Source organism: Molossus molossus, unplaced genomic scaffold (assembly GCF_014108415.1).
Source record: "Molossus molossus isolate mMolMol1 unplaced genomic scaffold, mMolMol1.p scaffold_m16_p_7, whole genome shotgun sequence".
Taxonomy (NCBI): domain Eukaryota; kingdom Metazoa; phylum Chordata; class Mammalia; order Chiroptera; family Molossidae; genus Molossus; species Molossus molossus.
Genome location: NW_023425401.1, coordinates 4,569,480 through 4,591,913, shown reverse-complemented (window position 1 = coordinate 4,591,913; position 22,434 = coordinate 4,569,480). Strand labels below are relative to the sequence as shown.

The 22,434-nt window shown below is 46.8% G+C and overlaps 1 protein-coding gene across 27 annotated transcripts in view; it reads right to left on the bottom strand.

Annotated features, from left to right (window-relative positions):
* The window catches only part of IMMP2L (inner mitochondrial membrane peptidase subunit 2), a 690,201-nt gene that overhangs the window by 628,077 nt on the left and 39,690 nt on the right, over positions 1–22,434 (bottom strand). For 26 of the 27 annotated variants that reach the window (XR_004957319.1, XR_004957318.1, XR_004957317.1 and 23 more), the window contains one exon: positions 4,451–4,554. Coding sequence is in view for 24 of the 27 variants with exons in the window: in XM_036246416.1 (XP_036102309.1) it covers positions 4,451–4,554 (104 nt within the window). In the remaining 3 variants the exon portion in view is untranslated. Of the gene's footprint in view, positions 1–501; positions 527–4,450; positions 4,555–22,434 lie in introns of those variants that run through there. The other variant, XM_036246433.1, reaches the window with a different exon arrangement.

Below are 22,434 nucleotides of genomic sequence, written 5' to 3'. Positions count from 1 at the left end.
CAAAGAAACTCGCACTTTTCATTTGTTTTCAAAGGCTCTGTCCCACCTCCTGCACTTCCCTGGCTCTTCGGAACTCTGCTCACACTTACTTCTCGAGACGCAGCGGCACAGGACCATGTGTCAGAGTGTGGCGATCAGCTTAGCGAGTCACAGACCAGCTGTCAAAATGGCTCGCACCCTACGTGTTTATGACAAAGTATTATCGCTACTAACGAAGAGCACGTTTCAGGAACACGGTCTCAGGAATGTCACTGCAGACGTGGGGTTAATACCAGGGGCGTGGAGAGGCTCGGACCTGGATGACTTCCTGGTAGAGAATGAGTGAGTAACCTCAACCGAAGCATCACCACCATGGACAGCGGCACCGCCGCCGGCAGGAGGACCCCTGGACGGTGTGTGGGCCCCTCAGGCTCTGCGCTGCCCGCTCCCAGCAGTATGGCCTTGACGTTGCCTCTCCTCTCTACACCTCCGCGCTCCGTCTCTCACAGGGGAATTACCATAGTACCTGCTTTACCGGGTTCTTTAACTAATAAATCAAAATGAATATTGAAGTCTTAGCCCTATGACCAGAAAATAATAAGGGGTCAATAATATTAAAAAACTGTTGTGAAAACCTCTTCTACTCTTTGTATACTGCATGTGTTTTTCCCCTTATCTTTGGACAGGATCACCCCAACACTCTCATTAGCACAGTGTTTACCTGTTTCTGGGGGTCGGTTCTGCACCCAGCAACTGCTTTAGAAGAGGCACATAGGAACTCTCCACACTATGTTTATACCTTCTCTTTAAGTCTGACATTTCAAAATGAAAAGCTAATGCTTTTAAATGGGATTATTTCCAACTTTATTATGAAGGAACCTCTGTCCCCATAGACGGCTAATTGATACATCCTTGCGAAGCAGAGCTACTTAGTCAAGCTACTGCAGTAAGACTATAACACAGGATAATGAAAAGTCAATTCCAAGGTACAGAAAATCCACTTTAATCACCACTATTAGTTTGCAAATTCACTAAGCAAGTGTGATGTCATCTATATGCTTAGTAACACTGACCACAGGGTGCCAGCAGCCATGCTCCACATGACCAGCTCTGTTATTAAGTGACTATTTCTTTTGCTTTAGCAATCCTGGATAATATGCTTAAGCAACAGCTCCACAGAGACCAACTTTCCGCAGAAAGAAAGTGTCAGGAAAAGACAACAGAGAGATGCAAAAAAGCCTATTCCAGCCTGCACCCCTCCCCCACCCAGACATCCCTGCCTTAGGGCACAGCCTTGGTCCATAGCTCTGAGCAGAACCACCCCTGCGAGAGGAGAGGGACAGGCTGTCCCGCTGCAGCGTACGTTTCTGCAACATGAGCTAAAGGCACAGGCAACTGGCAAATGCAGAAAGGCTTTCTGTAGAAAGCAGAAGCTGCATGGGTTCACAAATGCCATTCCTTTTCCCACATCAACATTTTGTTTCATTAACAGCAGCAACTGAAGTCGAAGTTCACTTAATACAGTAAGCCAGGAAGGAGTCCGCATTTTACAGTTAACCCCCCCCCCCTTAGAAGTGAGTATTACAAGGTTAACATTAGTCTTTGTTACATATATGTGTGTGAGTGTGTGTGTGTTTATATAAACACATACACATGTCTATACAAAGTAACAGAGTCCATGAGGAGAGCACACACCCCTGGTATTGGTACATTCCATAAAAGCTATCTTTTCTCTCCTTGCAACTTCTGATGGTAAGGTCCCTACCTCCCTGTATACAGAGAGAGCCTCGACCCTTCCTTATATCACCTTCCATTAAGCTACCGTCATCTTTTTTGTTTTAAGTAAAATCCTACATTTACTGTAGTGTTTGCTTATTAGAAATCTCATACGTCTTTTAAAGTGCTAGCAATTTTTATGAAATTCTTCTTCTTTTCGTTAGTATTCTGGTTACAAAGTTACATAAGCACTACTAATTTAAGTGTGAATTTGCAAACTGAAAAGTTTTCGAGAAATGCATGTATAATATTATAGTAGAAATGCATCTCTGCATACACTGAATACATAAAACGCTGTCCCAGGATCATTTAAAATATAAATTGTCATAATAACCCGGCCGGTGTGGCTCAGTGGATTGAATGTCATCCTGTGGACCAAGAAGTCCTGGTTCAATTCCCAGTCAGGGCACATGCCCAGGTTGCTGCAGGCTCCACCCCCAGCAGGGGGCGTGCAGGAGGCAACCAATTGATGTTTCTCACATCAATGTTTCTATCTCTCCCTTTCTCTCTCTCTAAAAAAAATCAATTAAAAAAATAAAAGGATTGTCATAATAACTTGTTTCTAAAGATTACTTATATATCAATGAAATGTATTCCTAATATCAATTTGTATTTTATACATTTTACATTTAGCCATAAATTCAAAATTTAGTCATGCATTTCTGGATCCGTCACATAATTCTTAGATAGGCTACTCTGAGGTCAACGACAACCATTATCTCCGTTGAAACCAGATGCATGCATTTTGTAAGAAAAGCAAATATTCTGTATTTTTTTACATGAATTCAATTATGAACACTAATCAAACCAATGCCAACCTTTTCAAATGAAGCGGTTTATATAACATATAAAAATATAAAGACATGTCTAGAAGTCATGTTCCCTCATAAAACTACATCATGCTAAAGAAGAAAGTAGTGTAAGACTTTTTATTTCTCAAAGGAAGTAACACTTACTACTTAATTATTTGTTGTTAAATAATATAATGCCAATCACTAAGCATTCTCTTCCGTAAGTAGTTCCTGCTAGCAACAAGCATTATGAAAAAAAACATGTTATTTGTTGTGCAAGACAGATACAGCACACGGCTGACTCACCCAAAGCAGTTATAATTTATTATATCAACATCAATTTGAATATACTGATTTTAAAATTCATTTACGTAATAAACATCAATCACTTTAATATCTACATAAAAGAACACTGTTCTCTCTTGTCTTTTTTCTAAGTGGTATAAGATATGCTGGGGTAATTGTATGAACCACGCAACCCTGAATTTCAAGGAGCCTTTTTTCCCCCAATTACCTGTTCAAATTCACTTGCTTAGAGACAGTATGTTTCTAATGGAAAAAAAGAGAGAGACAATTGTCTGCTTATAGTGTGACCTCTTTCACTTGGGCGGTGTCCTCTCCATCACCGACTAAGTGAGGACGTAACCTTGTCAAACCAAAGGCAAAAGCATGATGAGCGCGTGACAGGCTAGCCCAGCGTGGAAGGAGGTTGCTGAAGTGCTGGTCTGAATGACAAACTAGAAGGATACTCCACAGAGTAGGTTAATATTACAGAAAAGCACTCAAGAACATGAGAAGCATTTAATCCCCGTCCTTGGATGTCTGCCATACAAAACTCCACTCAAATGTACTTATTTCATTACTCACTAACCAGATTCAGTGAATATATTTTCAAATGACTCTTGGTCAAACAGGCTTGACAGAGACACACTTATAAAATACCTGTTTCCACGGGGCACGAGTGCAAGGTAAGTCTGAACAAGCCAATAATGGTTTTGCTTTCATGAAACAATTATAAATACCATCTGCTGAGAATGGTCATTCCGATTTGAGAGTCAGAAACGTGATAGGAAGTCTTTCTTCCCCAAACGGCGGGATTCTGCTGTGGTTAAAATTAATGACAAGAGCTGCCCCCACTCATGGCTGTCCCGGCACCAACTGGCACATGAGGGAATCACATTGCAACATTGTTACCAGTGGTTGAAACCAGGAGAAATAAACAAGTTCTGTTGCATTCTCAGTGATAATTCCCTTTAAAACAAAGGAACAGAAAACTCAGATCCAAACCATTCAAGCACGAGCTGGGACTATGTCCAACATCACTGTCAATCATGCCCACTTGGACGTTCCCTTCTGCATCAAGGCTGGGAAGAAATATATGCTTCCGACCAGCCGTCCCACGTTCACAGAGAAACAGCGCCACCTTTTGGTCCCAAACAAAAGCCTCCAGGGCGCTGGCCTTCCAAACCTTTCCTTGGGCTAGATTCCTCCGAGATATGTCACTGAATTCCACGTCAGCTATCATGATCTAGAACGACTTTGCACTTACACAAACTAATGAAACGTGAGAATAGAAGATCGCTTCCAAGACGCAAAATTTTAAATAATCCAAACTAACACCAAACACGTGTGCCCTAAATCACCAGTCCCGTAACTTCCGATCGACACTTCATTAAACACCTGTTACCAAACCCAAGTAGATCAATCAATAGATACATTTTAAATATAGAAGAAAAACCCTTTTTTATAGCCTCATTACATTTCAAAATTGATTTTTAAATGCATTGCATTTCAAATGTACCAGTCAATTTAATCACTGACAACATGGGATTAGCGGCAGATTACCAGTTCTATCAGATCATTATAACCGATGTACAAATATAGCATACTTCAGGTCTACTTACACCAACGACACAATGTCACCACGGTGGACTTTGAAATTCCTGACTTCCCAGTGGTTCAGAAGCACCACATCCGACGACCGGCTCCCGTCTGGGTTCAGCGAGGGCTAGACAGGGAGAGAGACACGTCCATCATTTGTGTTTCTCAGTCTGCTTGTCCCCTGCCCACCTTAGCTCCGTGCGGTGCCAGAAAACATCTCCGGCATCATCGCTTTCAATAACCCGCTGTTCTGACGGGACTGCACGCGGGGGCTTTTCCGGATTCTGCACAGGTGAACCAGGAAAAAAATGCATTCCCAACACTGACTGCACAGAACAAGGCGCTGGGTGTGCAAATGCTCCTAAGCTCCAGGAGAGGCATGGAAACCCTGCGAAGGGTTAGGAGACAAGAAGCAGAAGTACCTCAAACCTCCCCAAAGAAGATTCCAACAGGAGCTCGTTCCACCAGGGCACACGGCATTGCTCCCCGGGAAAGGACTCTCCCAAATGGACCGGACACGCCCACAGGAAGAAGTGAAGGGAGCAGAAGGAACCTGTGATGGGCCAACTAGGGAGTATGTGGAAATTTCCCACTTTGTCCTCTTGGCCGAGAGCACACAGGAAGGCTCCGGGCCCCAGGGGAAGCCGAGTACGTGGCCTGAGCCCTCGGGTGCAGACAAGCCTTGACGTGCCTGAGGGCTGATGGGACAAGGACTCATCTGAAGGTCAGGAATCAGGAGTGCTGAGTGAGGAACCACACAGCCAAGACACCTGACAGTGGACACAGGTGCAGAGCGAGTCAATGGACAACAGGACGGAACCTAGGACCCGGAGGTGGGGGCAATGGGACAGAGGAAACAGACCAACGAGGTTCTCACCACGGACTCCATGGGGTCTCTTACAACATCATTAGGGGAACATCCTCTCCTGTGGCGAGGGGAAGGTGCCCAACCACAGGGGCCGCAGGAGGGTACAACCTCAGCACCAGGACGGGCACCAGGAAGACAGTGGATGCCAGACCCTGGTGTCCCTGGAGCAGAAGTGACCATCTCTTCCTTTCAAGATTCCTGGAATTATGTGCTGATTTTCTACAAAGAAGATGTGGGCAACACTGTAGAAAGTGGGGTGAGGGGTGTTATCATTATCTTATTTTTGTTTCCCCAGGTTTTCTGTGTCTCCTACCAGTTATCCTTGGAGATCTCGAACACGCCCACAACTCCCTATGGACGACAACCCAACATCACCATCTTCAGCTTTAATTCCCTGCTCATCACTTCACTATCTGATACAAAATTCAATATGATGAAATAAAATTTTCCATCATTTCCTACCTTATTTCCTCACATCCTAATGACCATTTTTCCAGTCAACCAGCTTAAAATCTTAGTTATATTTCTACTTCATAGCCAACCAGTCACAAAGCTGAAAGTTTTTTTTATTCATAACTTCTTTCATAAAATAATTACCTTTACTACATACACCCTCATATTTTTTACTCTCCCCAGTCTGTGTTTTTAAAATTCTGTCTATAAGCAACTGTATTAATTTCACATCCACTGTATTGATTTTATAACCTAATTAAGTTATAACACGCAGTGCTAAAAGCAGTGTTAGATGATTCTTCTTCGACCATTACCCTAGGAAGGCTGCTTTTCCCTCCAGAATGCTTTTAGTTCATTCATCTCTGTCGTGAAATTCTTTCCCTAGAAAATCTCATCAATATTCTCAGTTGCAAATACCACCCACACCCCAGTGAGTCCTAAATGCATTGTCCCACATCCTTCCTCCTCTGAAGCCAATGCATAGTACTCCGTAGGAAAACACTCAGCATACTGAAAATAAATTTTGTTTACTAGTCTCCACAACTAAGTACTTTTTAGCCATTGTTATACTGCAAGTTAAATTGATACTCCAACCCAACTGCTTTTCTGAGATTCTAGCTCATCATTCTTTTTTTGAAACTTTGTTTTATTAATTTATTTTTGTTACAGATGTTTCTCCTTTTCCACCCTAGACACCCTCCTCCGATCCCACCCTCACCCCGCCCCCACCCTGCCCAGCATTGTTGTCTATGTCCATTGGTTATGAGTACACGCATGTAGGTTCTCTGGTTATCATTGTAACGGGCTGCTGGACAGCTCATTGGATCCAGCCACCCCCCTACACAAATCCGCCACTAGTTTCCCAACACCACGAACATGACTGTCTTCAAGATAAAAATCAAGATCCGCGGGACCCTATGCATCCCCCTTACACAGGTCCTACAAGCTGAACACCACCACAAGCAGTGCCCTACATACAGCTTATTCACTCACCGCCCACGGCATCCGAGAATCACGCCCTGCTCTCTGCCTTCCTACCCTCTGGGGAACACCCACTTCAAAGCCTGACTCCATGAGGCCTTCTCACAGGAACTGTCTCCTACCTCCCCAGGTCCCCAGCATCACCTGCGGTGATTCCCACCACGGCGTATCTAAATGCGCCTTGTAATTATCGCCTGGTCTCTTTCTAGGAGCCTGTAAGTATTTTGAGAATAGATTGTTTATGTCTGGGTTCTGGGCACCTAAGCACACACGACGATTAATAATTTTTACTGGGAAGAAAAATAATTAATGAAATGCCCAGACTCCCCTCATTAACATGCCAAAAACAGAGCTCATTTTCCACCCCAGCCCCCAGATATACTTCTGCACCCCCTCCCCTTGGTGAACAGTGCCACCACCTAGCCTACCGGCCCTTCTAGAAGACTCCGTGTCACCCTGAATTTATAACTTTCTATGAGTCTCTCATCATCAGACTTTCCCTCTGCTCTGAGTGCCTTTGATGGTGACTTCTCTGTGAATCCTTAAAAAAAAAAAGAAATACTTCGGTTTCCTTGCAAAATTAGGAAATTACATCCTGGTGCTCCAAGGCTGGGGCAGAAGAAATCCCCACAGACTCAAATCCTGACACTTGGATTCATCTGTCCTTTACAGAATCACTCCTCTACCAATTTCTAACACTAATTGTTAGAGCCAAAAGGCAATGCATTGTGAACAAAAGATCAACGCAGGGAAAAAACAAAACAAAAAACAGAAGGAAGCATGCGGAATTTCAAATCGCAGTGTACCAGAATCATCAGTCAACACCTGGGAGGCCGTGTCTGCGTTCACGCAGGAAACGACAAAGTCGTCTTGTGCCCTCCCCTCCTCCACGGAGGCCAGGGAGTCCTCACTGTGCTCCTCTAGCAGGTCACCGACCGGGCTCACGGTCCACCTGGCTGGAGGTCTCCGCCCAGCCAGGGCTCCTCCACTGCACAAAGCATGTCCCAGAAGTGGCTGGAAAATAGTCCTTCCATACTCTACAGCTTCAAGGACGAAAGGCCTTTGAAAAGCGTATTTAAATAAGATGGGCCATCAGCGATGTCCATGGTCCACATATACATCTCTTTCCATGAAAACATATTCAGGATATGTATGGTAAGAAATATTTTGTTCCCCATCAGGTTAGGCAATGTGAGCGTGGGGAATGAAGTTGAGCGGTGCTTCATTATCATCCATAATGAAATAAAGCTAATCACATCTGAATCCATTTTTTCTTTACTATTCATTTATGCATATGAACAAATGAATACGACTAACAGCGTGAAGAAAACCTTTCTTGAATTGGAAAACGAGTCGTCTACAACACTATAAATATAAAGAGTTCTGTGTACTTGAATTAAACAATTCAAAAAGGAAAAACACTTCAATTCCTGAGTTTTCTAAAACAACGCTTGACAAGAAAAAGAATGCACTAACTTCGAAATGAAAAATTCATAGGAAAAATTAAGAAACTGTAATTTGGAGGGTGCTATTTTAGAAAAACGAGTAATCGTGTTATTACTCAGAAACTGTACATCGTGCTTCCCCCTGTGGGAATAGCCGTGTATGCTTCCATCTTTCCAGACTGACGCAGTTACAAACGGGGGTCCAAACGCAAACCCTAACCTTTGCGGACCTGAGGTCACCACAGGCTCCTTACTTCCTCGTGGGTTGTCAATACGCTAAATCCGCCGTCCCTCGGGACTACGTCACCACTACCACCAGCTTAGATAATAACGTTTGGGCAAGTCATAAAGCTCAGGAACTATTTAATCTAGGCGTTTCCACCTGTATTTCAAAATGTGCGACTGGGCTGAACGTCCTGCTGGCGGTCAAGGTGACCCCCAGTAGCAAGAGGAAAACACTGGAAACCACAGGAATCGCCAACAAAGAGCCAAACCAGGCCGATGTTCTGCCCGTCTGTCCCTCCTGACTTCCTCCTCCAGTCTACTCTCAGCTCTACCGTGGAGCACACAGGTAAGAAATCAAACGCGGAGGGGTCCTTCGGTCACCCCTTGCTCTAACGACAGAAACTCTGCAAATCTTGGCTCCGTTTCCTGACTGGCCAGACGACTTTCGATTATTTGACCTTCCTAAGCCTCACTGGCGCATCTGTGCAGTGGGGTAGCAGGACCATGCCCCCCGGGGTGCAGGAGGATCTCCAGGTGGGACCCAGCAAGGCTCCTTCACAGTGCGTGCGGTCAAGGGTCGGAACAAGACGGTAAGGAGAGGCACCCAGCGAAACTGGGTCAGTCCAGCATCCTGTCTGAGGGAGTGAGCCTCTCCCTCCTGCCCTGCTATTCTTCATTTTAAATACTCCATTGAAGCCCAGCCGCGTGGCTCACTGGCTGAGTGTCAACCCATGTGCCAAGAGGTCGCCGGATCGATTCCTGGTCAGGGCACGTGCCCAGGTTGTGGGCCTGATCCCCAGTGGGGGGCGTGCAGGAGGTGGCCTATCGATGTTCTCTCTCATCAATATTTCTCTCTCTCTCTCTTTCTCCTTTCCTCTCTCTCGAAAATCAAATTTTTTAAAAAATGAACAAATATCCTTTAAAGAAATAAAAACTCCACTGGAAGTCTTCAGGCTGGAAACTCGACCCCTCATTTCTACACTCTTGAGAGTGTCTTCATTTCTGTTGGGCAGGTGGAAGGAAGCTTTATTTGGGATCTCAATTGTTCTGCCTCTAGGATTTTAACCCCCCAAAAACTTCCCTGTGCGCAAGTATTTAGTTATAAATATCTTCTATGAAAACATTATGCCCGGTATGTTTTCAATTTTCTTTTTTAGAATATACACATATACATATAAAACGATAGAAAAATCTAACTTGTTAGTTCCGGTGGATGAGAGAACGCTTTGCCTTTGCATCCTTTTCTTTGGAAAATTTTAAGTTACATAAAAAAGGAGGTTCCTGTATGCTTTGCTCTGATCTAGTATATATCACTCACTCTAAGAAACACAATATAAGCCAGAAGATTTCAACAGATATTAGTAAGCCAGGCGAAAGCTGGAAATAGGTATCAGCCTGCTCCTGAAACAGCAGGAGACCGAAGCTGGGCTTTCGTGCTGTCTCCAAAGACTCTGCTGCGGGCTCCTCTTTCTTCCTCCGGAGGAACATGACCGCCAAGGCACCCACCCTAAGTTCTCAGCTCATGTCTGAGTTAAAGCCATACGCCAGTTTGGGGAGAATTTACGTCTTGGTTTAGAAAAATTAAACTCCCCTAGAGAATTAAACAGAGACATAATAGATCTTTTACTTTGTAAGATTTAGCCCAGCCATCAATCAGTAAATGATATTACTCTACTAGGTGTTTTTCCAAGGTAGGGGGAGGGGGGGTTGTCTATAAATGTCTTTTCAATTTTTTTCTCTTATTAATATTTTAATTTAAAAAAGAGTTTACAGCCTACAGTTTGCTACTTATAGTCTTCCAGCAAAGACTGGTTTAACCTCGCGCCTTTGGGAGCGACGCGTGCACCACCACCCCTGCCAGGACACGATCTAAAATGTTTAAATATGAAATTGTGTGATTTTCACTGAGATGGTTCCCAGCTGCTGCCATGAGGAACCAAGAGTAGCCTCAGACTTCTCCTGAAAAGCCACCATTTGAGAGGAAGGACTGGGGGCGGCGGGAAGGGGTGACTATCAGTTACAAAGTAAGCGAAGACGCTGACACAGTGCCGCTGGCCAGGAAGTGTGGAGTACGGTGAAAACAGACGCGGATTTGGAGTACAGAATCATTGTTCCCATCAGACGCCACGCTTTTGAAAGACTGTGGATGAATGGTCTAACGTACTACCCCCCTTCCCCTGCTATTCGGGTCGGCACTGTGTGTGGTCCCCAGGATTCTCGGATTTGTGTCACCAGGTGCGCATCCAATGGACTGTGGCTGGACCCCGCGGGCACTCGGCTCTCAGCCAGAACGGCAGCATTTCTTCCAGGGAAGGGGCACTTACTACCCTGACCCCTTCGCACTTGACCCCTCACAATGACCATCCATCTAATTCAAAAATTATTCCAACTTTCGGCTGGAGGGCCCCTAAGCTGGCAAGGTGATTAAAACCTAGAGTCACACGCACATTACACTTGAGTGCTAAAAGGAGGGAATTCAAGTCATGAAGCATCTCAGGAAATGTATACTTATTAAGCCCTAGTTACATCTGGTACTTCATTAGTAATTATAGAATAATGGGCTCCTCACACCTGCTCCAGCTTCCACAGTCTCCCCAGGAGCACCTGCTATATCGTCAGTTCCCAGAGTCACTTTCCAGGTGTGTCCCAGCCGGTCACCCTCCTCCCCCTGCCCAGGCCGTCGTGCAGCTGTGCTCACGCGTACAGTTCGGGGCTGGAACAGAGATATAGTCTTCACACGGCCCACCTGCGGGGCAGCGGAGAACAAGGGGCCTTTGCCCAGCATGCGAAGCTGTAGCTGCGCACCCACACTTCCGCGCACCCACACTTCCAGCGCCCACACCTCCACGCACCTACACCCCACGTGCCCACGCCCCCACGCCCCCACACCCCCAGCACCCACGCCCCCACACGTCCACACCTCCACGCATCCATCCCTTCATCGTCGAAAAACTACCAAATCCCAACTCCGCCAGGCACTGTGTTCCCAGAGGGACTCTTCACCTCTAAAAATCCAAATGTGGATCGAATCCCATTTTATTCAGAGGTTTAAGAGCTTTTTAAAAAAATAAACTTCTTTCTAATCGCATCCCCTTAGTTACAGTCTTATGGTTCTCCAGCATTGCCCAGGTCACTGATTTCTTCCTCCTTTTCATGGTTCTATATGAAATTGTATTCACATAAAAATAACTTGGGCTGCCCTGGACGGTTTGCTCAGTGGTGAGAGCATCGGCCTGTGGACTGGAGGGTCTCGGGTTCAATTGCCGGTTAAGGGCATGTACCTGGGTTATAGTTTCAATCCCTGGCTCTGGTCGGGGTTGTGAGGGGCAACCAATCAGTGTGTCTCTCTCACATTGATGTTTCTCTCTCTCTCTCTCCCTCCCTCCTTCCACTCATTCTAAAAGTCAATGGAATAATATTTTCAGGTGAGGATAAACAAAAAATAAATTAATTTTTAAAAAATACTTGTATTTTTGTAGAGACTAAATTTCTTAATTTTCCTTTGAAAAACAAGCCTTTAAAGCTATGTTAATAAAAATTTTAAATGGACATCTGCCTTATTCTCTTAACTTGAAAGTATGGTGAGCTGCTAATGTGCCATCCTCCGAATCTTTCACTGTATTTCCTGTGTTCTCTGGATTTTCACACACTCTCATATATTGCTGGACAAACAGAAATCTTGATAAACTATCTGAAAGGTAACTTGCCAAAATGTAGCCAAAATCTTTAATATCCTTGGAGCTGGAACTGCCGTATTTAGAAAGTTATCCTAAGGAAACAATCAAAATTATGTACACAAATGTTCATCATATATTATTTATAATAGCTAAACCTAAATATCAATCATAGGAAACTGATTACATTAAAAATAACATTGTAGAAAAATATATGAGGGTATTTGGATATGGTTTGCAAAACAAATTAGGTTAAAATGTAATCAATAAAAAAAATTGCTGTGATTCAATTTAGAGGAGGGAGGGGGGAAAATGATACACAAAAGGATGAGAATTGATCATGGTTTCAAAGTGCAGACTTTGAGGTCAAAAGCTGGGCTAAAACCTGTATGGTCGTCAACAAATTAACCTCCATCTGCGCAGTACTCTTCATCACAGGTTGTGCGACTACTAAATAAATATTACGTCTAAAATGAACATTACATACTACACTATCTGGAACGCAGTCATCATTCAATATTTTTTACTGGTGTTGTATAATCATATCTTTAAAATAACTAATTCTGGAAAGTAGTCAAGATTATTTTTAGTTTGTGTGTTTTTCTATATTTTCCAAGTTTTATCCAATCAATCTACAAGGCTTTAGAGTAAAAATAATTAAATTTTTAAAAGGGTAAAAGTCTTAATTTTATATTCTTCTATTACAAATATGGTTAAAGGCTGCTTTCTTCTTTAGCAAGGTCTTTCGTGTGTAAGCATCCCTTTTATTGAGATCGCTAGACTGGAAGGTGGAAATCTCCAAACTTTCTGGCTCAATGCGAGGGGGCAATAACTGCACGGCGCTACCATTAAATATGTGTCTGGTTTTTTCTTGCTAATAAAACAGATCTTGAGATCGCTGTTCAAGTTAACAGCCCAAATTAATCATGACAAGAAACAGATCATGTATAATTAATGAGATATAAAAGTTATATAAATAAACATTTCTATGTAATAACCAGACAGATTGCTGTATGCAATATAATCCGCATGGATACATCTGTATACTGACAAAGCTTTAATTTGCTCATAAAACCAAATAAGGGTTCTGATCCACTGAGAGGTCCTTCTCCTCCGCCCAGAAGAAACCACGTTTCTCTCTGATGTGGTCTCCTTACTTAAAAAAAAAAAAAAAGTTCCTCGTAAGGTATGTAGCATCAGAAAGGAGGTGGTGGTTCATCGGATTTTTTCTAATGGTTTTAGGAGGCTGTTGGATGATGTCCCCCGATGTGCATAACTCCAAAGAGACCGCATTGCCCAACAGGTACCCACGCAATCGATCAGCTTCACTTGAGCGGAGTCTGCGAACAGCGCTGTGAAAATGAGGCCGAGATTTTGTCGAATTGGCTGCGGCACCCTGCGCGGGAAATGAGAAGCAGCAGCCCCATTCTGCGGTACGAACAGGTATGAACAGAATCCGGTCCACGGGACCCCGAAGGACACGAATCAAAGCTGCTCGAATTAAAGGGTTCGCCTGCGCAGGAAACCAGTAACATCTAAAGAAATGGAAAAGTATCGTGGCCAATGGAAGGGACAGAACCATATGTCCTGGTATTACTGACCCACTGCCACAAAACAAACACAAAGCCAAACTGAACTCCAAAACTCAGAACCGAAGCCCTGTAGCGCCCTGGCCTCTGCCATTCGGGCGGTGCTGCACCCGGAGGTCAGTGAAAAGTCCGCCTCCGCCCCTTCGACACAGCGCAGGTTCAGCAGCTCCCCTCCCGGCCTCCCGCCAGCAAGGAATAAAGCGGCATTTGTCAAATTACAGGGGCTGAGGCCAGAATGGAAAGTACCGGAGGGCGCTGCAGGTCAGGGTGCTAATTGGGGTGGAAGGGTTGTGCCGTGAAACTTTGTTTCAGTTCAGTGTGTCTGCAGCGAAACCTGTACTGCTGACTATGAGCCATGACTGGGCAGGGAGGTCTGGAAATCTCTGCCATTGAGACTGATGGGGTCTTCACGGAGCGGAGAGGTTTTCGGCGAAGAGCGCAGAGACACCCTCAAAGTCAAGGGGAAAAATTTTAATGATCATAATTTCATTGTACCACATTTCTGCAGGGTTTAATTATTCAGGCACTTGGATGCTTCAGAGAATGAATCTGATATGATGTATTCAGCACCTCTGTGAGGGGCCCTTTCTTGTAGAAGCTCACAGAGTGGAGCGAGCATTAGCCCTTGAAATGACTAGAGGACAATACAAAAGATGTATCATCAGGACTTAAAACTACAGTGCTGCAGGATGTCCAAGAAGTAAATGGGAGAACTGGGAAAAGTGTGAAGAACATCGGACCAGAGTTTAGCTTTCAAGGGAGTGGCGGAGACGGAAAAGCAGAGGGAAGGTACGGCAGCGTCTTGTCACAAAGCCAAACCAGACTGGCCGCCTGTGCCAGGACGCCAGCAGCTCGGCCTAGCCCAGCAGCGAGGGACTCACCACGCCCAAGCGCTCGGAGACCCAGCTGCCTTCTGCAATGCAGAGTCACCGCCTCTGGTCCCAGCGTCCCCAGATGGACCCTCTGCCAGCAGCCGGCAGACAGCAGAAAGACAGTGTAGGTCACAGCGCAGGTTTCTGTGAGCCTGGGGGTGTCACCTTCCTTTTCATCCTTGTAGCCCTGGCCAGAACTCAGTCACATGTGACGACTGGAGAAGGCACAAAATAGAGCCGGGACCACAACAGAGTACCTCCACCCTCTCACTCACTATAAAAACACTGGACATCACACCAGGAACAAACACAGGAAGACCCTGAAGGGTGGAGCGGGAACAGCCTGGAGGCAGGGACCTTGAGGGAGGACATGGTGGCGACTGCCCTGGCCCACCAGAGGAGACACCTTCTTACAATACTCGTCCTGATCCAGCCGACACCACGCTGTGAGGGGCAGAGCGGCGAGGTAGACGCCCATCGCCCCTGGCAGCAGGGGGACAGGCCATGTCCCCTTCGGTCCCGCCACCCAACAGCAGACGGACAGCAGAAGAGCGCTAGTCTCCCAGTATTCGTTGGGTAATTTCTACAAATTTAAACATAAATGGATCGTACAACTTGGCAATTCCACTCCTAGGAACCTGCCCAAGAGAAATGAAACCATGTCTACACAGACTGGGGCCCTCATGTCCACCAGAGGAACACGGTGTGGTACATCCGGACAAGGGGACCCCACCGCGGCCACACCTCGTGGGCGGTAAAGAAGCGGAGCAAACGACCACGGGTGGTGGGGTTCCACGGACAGCAAACCACCGGAAGGCACAGCGACGGGGCAGGTCAGCAGTTGCCTAAGGCAAAGGTGAGGGGGAGAACGAACTGCAGGCAGGCAGGGGGATCTTTTTGAGGTGAGAGAAAGAGTCTCAACTCCATACATTTAATAAAAATCTCTAAGTCACCCGCAGTGGGTGCATCTGAGAGTGTATGAATTACACCCAGTCGGCCTGTGCGTTAGGAAGCGGATGAAGCACCTCGCCACCCGTGATGCAGACTCGCTGATGGTGAACTCGCGGGCCACCTGGCTTCATCCAAACCCAGGCCAGTGCGACATGGAGTCTCAGCTATTCCGTATTTCATTGTAGGTGTTACAAAATCCATACTACAATACCTTTACGTTACATACATATCTCGTACATGCATACCATTATGTACAGAACATAAGGAGTTTTCAACCTAACCACGATACTATTTTTATACCTTAAAAAGTATTTTAAAGTACAAGCGATAGCCCTGGTTGGTTTGGCTCAGCAGTTAGAGCGTCGGCCTGTGGTCCAGAGAGACCTGGGTTCGGTTCCCACTAAGGGCACGTGCCTCGGTTGCAGTTTGTCCCCGGCCCTGGTTGGGTCGTGTGGGTGGCAGCCACTCGATGTGTTCCTTTCATGTCGATGTTTCTCTTTCTCTCTCTCTCTCTCCCACTCTATCTGAACAAAATATCGAAAAATGTCCTCGGGTGAGAATAAAAAAAAAAAGTACAAGCGCTAACAAACGGTACTTTGCTTGACCATCTTAAATCATCTTCTATTGCTTTCTCCTATTTGCACTTCCCTCTTTAATTTATTTTAACTAACTACAATTTTCTCATTGATTTTAGACAGAGAAGAAGGGAGCGAGAGAAACACTGATTTGTTGTTCCACTTACTGATGCATTCATTGGTTGATTCTTGTGTGTGCCCTGACTGGGGATCAAACCCGCAACCTTGGCGTATCAGGACGACAATCTAACCAGCTGAGCCACCCAGCCAGAGCTGAGAGTTCTAATATCTAAAGTCTTTAAGGTACGATTCCGGTAGGGGGCATGGTGCGTGCGACCCACCCTCGGACGGTCCAGTGTCCGCATTTGTGTGTGTGTGCGTCCCTACGCGTGTGTGCACGTAGAAACACAGATGCGCATGGTGCAGACAGATTTCCAGAGAGGCAGAGAAGGAGAGGGAGAAAAACACAAAGAGAAAAAGGATACTATAAACGGGGCAAAATATTGAAAACTGGTGTATTGGAGCCCAGAACCCATGGGAATTCTCTGTCAGACCCTTACAGCTTTTCCGAAGTCTAAAACTACTTCAATGTAAAAAATTTTTAAAGAGAACATGACGAAGTCAGTGTCCAAATAACAGCTAGAACCCTGGTGGCACAGGACAGAAGCGTGCCCCTCTCCCATCGTGGGAGGTGGGGGGAATCCAGAAGGGGCACCAGAAAGTGAACACCCACCAAGGGCCAGCATCCCATTTGTCGGCTGCTGTCAATACAAATGATCTATTTGAATTCTCTGCTAATGACAGGCTGCAGAACGACATCAGAACAGGCAGCATCCTCACGGGTAAAAACCTCAAGTGAGCTTTTTAAGCCAAAGGTAATTTGGGAGGAAAGTGCACGGGGAGCCAAGAAACATCTCAGCATTAGCTCCTGGCTGCGTTCAAAGGCGGCCGGGCCCACGGAGGGGGTCAGGAGCCGGAGCAGCGGGCCTCCGAGGCGAAGCGTGCACCTGGCGCCGCCTGGCATCTCGGGGGCTCGGACTCAGCGGGTAACGCCGACTCCGCGTTAAATTCTGGCGCATGAAACACACTATCACTCTCTTCTGGGGAGTCTATTTGCATCTAGCTTCCCAGAATTCAAAATAATAGTTACGATCTATCATAACTGTTGAATATTAAGCCCACGGTAGGTTTCCATTTTTTAATAGAATAAAACGAATAAATGTGACAGAGAAGGAGAGCGCGGGAGCCTCTTTTGTTTGCTTTTCTGACAGCACTTTTAATTTTAAACTCAGCAGGAAATAAGATAATGACGCCACGGAGCCAGGTGGGAGTCTAAGAGGTTTCTGGCAAAGCCGAGTCTGCGGCGTCGTCTGCAGGGCGCGGAGCGGCAGGACAGCTCTGCGCCAGCGAGTGCCTGCTCCTGATGAACACAGACCCCGGCGCTGACCGGACTGTTTCCCTCCCATTCTCTAGTTTTCCGATGTACTCTGCATACATCTCTCTGTGAAGTCGGAGCTGGAGAGAGTGTCACGTAGCAGTGTTTTCGAGCAATTCCCCCTCTGGCTACGCAAGATGGAAAGAGGGAAACCGGGCGTCGGGTAAAATCACGCAGCGACGGCAGCCAGCACAGAGCGATGCGCTCACCGTTACTTCTCTCCCTGACTCTGTCAAGTCGTGATCGTCCTTGGAAGGCATCTTTGACAAGAGCCGGGGACCAGGCTGCAGGCATTTCATTCAAATCAAATCCCAAACTCGGGTGTGAGGTCATTAAACTATTCCTAGGGCACCTTTTCCCTCTAAAAGCCTCTGTAAGCGACTGAGCTTCTAATTTGAATAACTACATTCCCCCGACATAAATTCTCTCTGTAGTTTCAACTGTGTGCAATATCAGCCTTCATTTCCTGAGTTAAATGAAGGTTGAGTAATGGGGCACTTCTTAAAAAAAAAAAAAAAAAAAAATTAACCCCTCAGCAACCCGTAGGAGTGAGTCACGGGCACCGGAGGGGAACGGGCCGTAGGGATAGTCATTAACCAGCGATTTCTGCCGGTAGCCCTGTGTGGGGAAAGACACATCTCATCCAGTCCAATGGATATGCCCACACAACTTTCCTTTTTAAAAACCAGATGTTTTATGAACTCCTATTTTCCATCGGATTATGTTAGTAAAGACTTTGTTCTCATTCCTGACTCACCTCCAGCCAGCTGGGACTCTCCACGGTTCATCACCTCTGTCCCTCTAGCCAGATACCTAACGACCGGTAAATTCATGTTGGGAACGTAAGCTACAAAAAGAACCACCAAGCAGTACGTAAAGAGTAAGTAATTGTAAGAAGGAATCCTAAGAAAGAGCTTCTATGAAATCCTAAGACCACAACATTTTTAAAAGACACAGAAACAGCTCTTACGGAGAATCTGTTATTCAGCGTGAATCTCCAGGGCATCTCTAATAGCATTCGTTCAATAAACTCCACGGAACTGGGATTATATGTCCCTTTCGTGAGATTCAATCTTTCAGTCTTTGGGTTTTCATACAGAACATGTCTATAAGTTGCAGAGAGTTTAAGAAAAGCCACTCTGGCCCGGCCGGTGTGGCTCAGTGGTGGAGCATCGACCTTGCATCAAGAGGTCACTGGTTCGATTCCCGGTCAGGGCACACGCACAGGTTGTGGGCCTGATCCCCAGTGGGGGGCGTGCGAGAGGCGGCCAATCGATGTTCTCTCTCATCGATGTTTCTCTCTCTCTCTCTCCCTCTCCCTTTCTCTCTCTCTAAAGTCAATAAAGAAAAGAAAGAAAGAAAGAAATAGAAAAGCCACTCTAGAAAGACGATCCAGTTGGTCCAGGGCTATTTCTAACCTAAAGACATCGAACGTGGTCTTCAGTGACTCGGATTTCAGTCTATTCCAATTCTGTGACTCAGATTTCAGTGACTCGGATTTCAGTCTATTCCAATTTTGTCGGTCTTGGATGACAAAGACCAGCATTGCTCTAGGGAGGCTCAAAGGTAAAAAAACAAGTTTTTAGATTACCTCTGAAATCAACCAGTGTCCTTGGAGTCGTGTCTGTGGCAGAGGTACTTACCCAGTCACAATTGTTCCCGCCCTCCCGCCGTTGCCGTGTCTTCCCTGTGAGTGAGCTCGATACTTCTGATCTCCTGGGCTGTGGGTTTTGCTGTGTGACTTGCTTTGACCAATGGGATGTGGACAGAAGAGGGGACGCCCCCGGTCTCCCACTATCACCTGTAAACAGGGCACATCCCAGACGGCCACGGCTCCTTCTGTGTGGGCCCCGCCGTGAGAGACACACGAAGCCAAGGTAAGCAACTCTAGGGTCTAGAGTCAATCCACAGACTCGTGAGTAAGACATAAAGATCTGTCTGCGGCTGCTTGTTGGCACAGTAAAAGTTACACAGGTTCACGGTGGCCAACAGTGAAAGGGCTCAGGCATTATTTTCTGGTACCACTCTGTTCCAAATTAAAATGGTCAGGTCCGTTCTCCAAAATAGAATGCGGGAACCAAACGAGTTTTCACTTCTGGACGTACCTGCCAGGCACTGGCCAAATATCTGGCAGCTTGGTACCATCCCTGTCCACCTCATCTGACGATGGATCTGACAGCTTGGTACCATCTCTGTCCACCTCATCTGACGATGGATCTGGCAGCTTGGTACCATCCCTGTCCACCTCATCTCACGATGGATCTGGTAGCTTGGTACTATCTCTGTCCACCTCATCTGACGACGGCTCTGGCAGCTTGGTACCATCCCTGTCCCCTCATCTGACGATGGATCTGACAGCTTGGTACCATCCCTGTCCACCTCATCTGACGATGGATCTGACAGCTTGGTACCATCTCTGTCCACCTCATCTGACGATGGATCTGGCAGCTTGGTACCATCCCTGTCCACCTCATCTCACGATGGATCTGGTAGCTTGGTACTATCTCTGTCCACCTCATCTGACGACGGATCTGGCAGCTTGGTACCATCCCTGTCCACCTCATCTGACGATGGATCTGACAGCTTGGTACCATCCCTGTCCACCTCATCTGACGATGGCTCTGGTAGCTTGGTACCATCTCTGTCCACCTCATCTGACGATGGATCTGACAGCTTGGTACCATCCCTGTCCACCTCATCTGACGATGGATCTGGTAGCTTGGTACCATCTCTGTCCACCTCATCTGAGGATGGATCTGACAGCTTGGTACCATCCCTGTCCACCTCATCTGACGATGGCTCTGGTAGCTTGGTACCATCCCTGTCCACCTCATCTGACGATGGATCTGGCAGCTTGGTACCATCCCTGTCCACCTCATCTGACGATGGCTCTGGTAGCTTGGTACCATCCCTGTCCACCTCATCTGACGATGGCTCTGGTAGCTTGGTACCATCCCTGTCCACCTCATCTGACGATGGCTCTGGCAGCTTGGTACCATCCCTGTCCCCTCATCTGAGGATGGATCTGACAGCTTGGTACCATCCCTGTCCCCTCATCTGACGATGGATCTGACAGCTTGGTACCATCCCTGTCCACCTCATCTGACGATGGATCTGACAGCTTGGTACCATCCCTGTCCCCTCATCTGAGGATGGATCTGACAGCTTGGTACCATCCCTGTCCACCTCATCTGAGGATGGATCTGACAGCTTGGTACCATCCCTGTCCACCTCATCTGACGATGGATCTGGTAGCTTGGTACCATCTCTGTCCACCTCATCTGACAATGGATCTGACAGCTTGGTACCATCCCTGTCCACCTCATCTGACAATGGATCTGGTAGCTTGGTACCATCTCTGTCCACCTCATCTGAGGATGGATCTGATAGCTTGGTACCATCCCTGTCCCCTCATCTGAGGATGGATCTGACAGCTTGGTACCATCCCTGTCCCCTCATCTGACGATGGATCTGACAGCTTGGTACCATCCCTGTCCACCTCATCTGACGATGAATCTGACAGCTTGGTACCATCCCTGTCCCCTCATCTGACGATGGATCTGACAGCTTGGTACCATCCCTGTCCACCTCATCTGACGATGGATCTGACAGCTTGGTACCATCCCTGTCCACCTCATCTGACGATGGATCTGACAGCTTGGTACCATCCCTGTCCACCTCACCTGACGATGGATCTGACAGCTTGGTACCATCCCTGTCCACCTCATCTGACGATGGATCTGACAGCTTGGTACCATCCCTGTCCACCTCATCTGACGATGGATCTGACAGCTTGGTACCATCCCTGTCCACCTCATCTGACGATGGATCTGGTAGCTTGGTACCATCCCTGTCCACCTCATCTGACGATGGATCTGGCAGCTTGGTACCATCTCTGTCCACCTCATCTGACGATGGCTCTGGTAGCTTGGTACCATCCCTGTCCCCTCATCTGAGGATGGATCTGGCAGCTTGGTACCATCCCTGTCCACCTCATCTGACGATGGATCTGACAGCTTGGTACCATCCCTGTCCACCTCATCTGACGATGGATCTGGTAGCTTGGTACCATCCCTGTCCACCTCATCTGACGATGGATCTGGTAGCTTGGTACCATCCCTGTCCACCTCATCTGACGATGGATCTGACAGCTTGGTACCATCCCTGTCCACCTCATCTGACGATGGATCTGACAGCTTGGTACCATCCCTGTCCACCTCATCTGACGATGGATCTGACAGCTTGGTACCATCCCTGTCCACCTCATCTGACGATGGATCTGGTAGCTTGGTACCATCCCTGTCCACCTCATCTGACGATGGATCTGGTAGCTTGGTACCATCTCTGTCCACCTCATCTGACGATGGCTCTGGTAGCTTGGTACCATCCCTGTCCCCTCATCTGAGGATGGATCTGGCAGCTTGGTACCATCCCTGTCCACCTCATCTGACGATGGATCTGACAGCTTGGTACCATCTCTGTCCACCTCATCTGACGATGGATCTGGCAGCTTGGTACCATCCCTGTCCACCTCATCTCACGATGGATCTGGTAGCTTGGTACTATCTCTGTCCACCTCATCTGACGACGGCTCTGGCAGCTTGGTACCATCCCTGTCCACCTCATCTGACGATGGATCTGACAGCTTGGTACCATCCCTGTCCACCTCATCTGACGATGGCTCTGGTAGCTTGGTACCATCTCTGTCCACCTCATCTGACGATGGATCTGACAGCTTGGTACCATCCCTGTCCACCTCATCTGACGATGGATCTGGTAGCTTGGTACCATCTCTGTCCACCTCATCTGAGGATGGATCTGACAGCTTGGTACCATCCCTGTCCACCTCATCTGACGATGGCTCTGGTAGCTTGGTACCATCCCTGTCCACCTCATCTGACGATGGATCTGGCAGCTTGGTACCATCCCTGTCCACCTC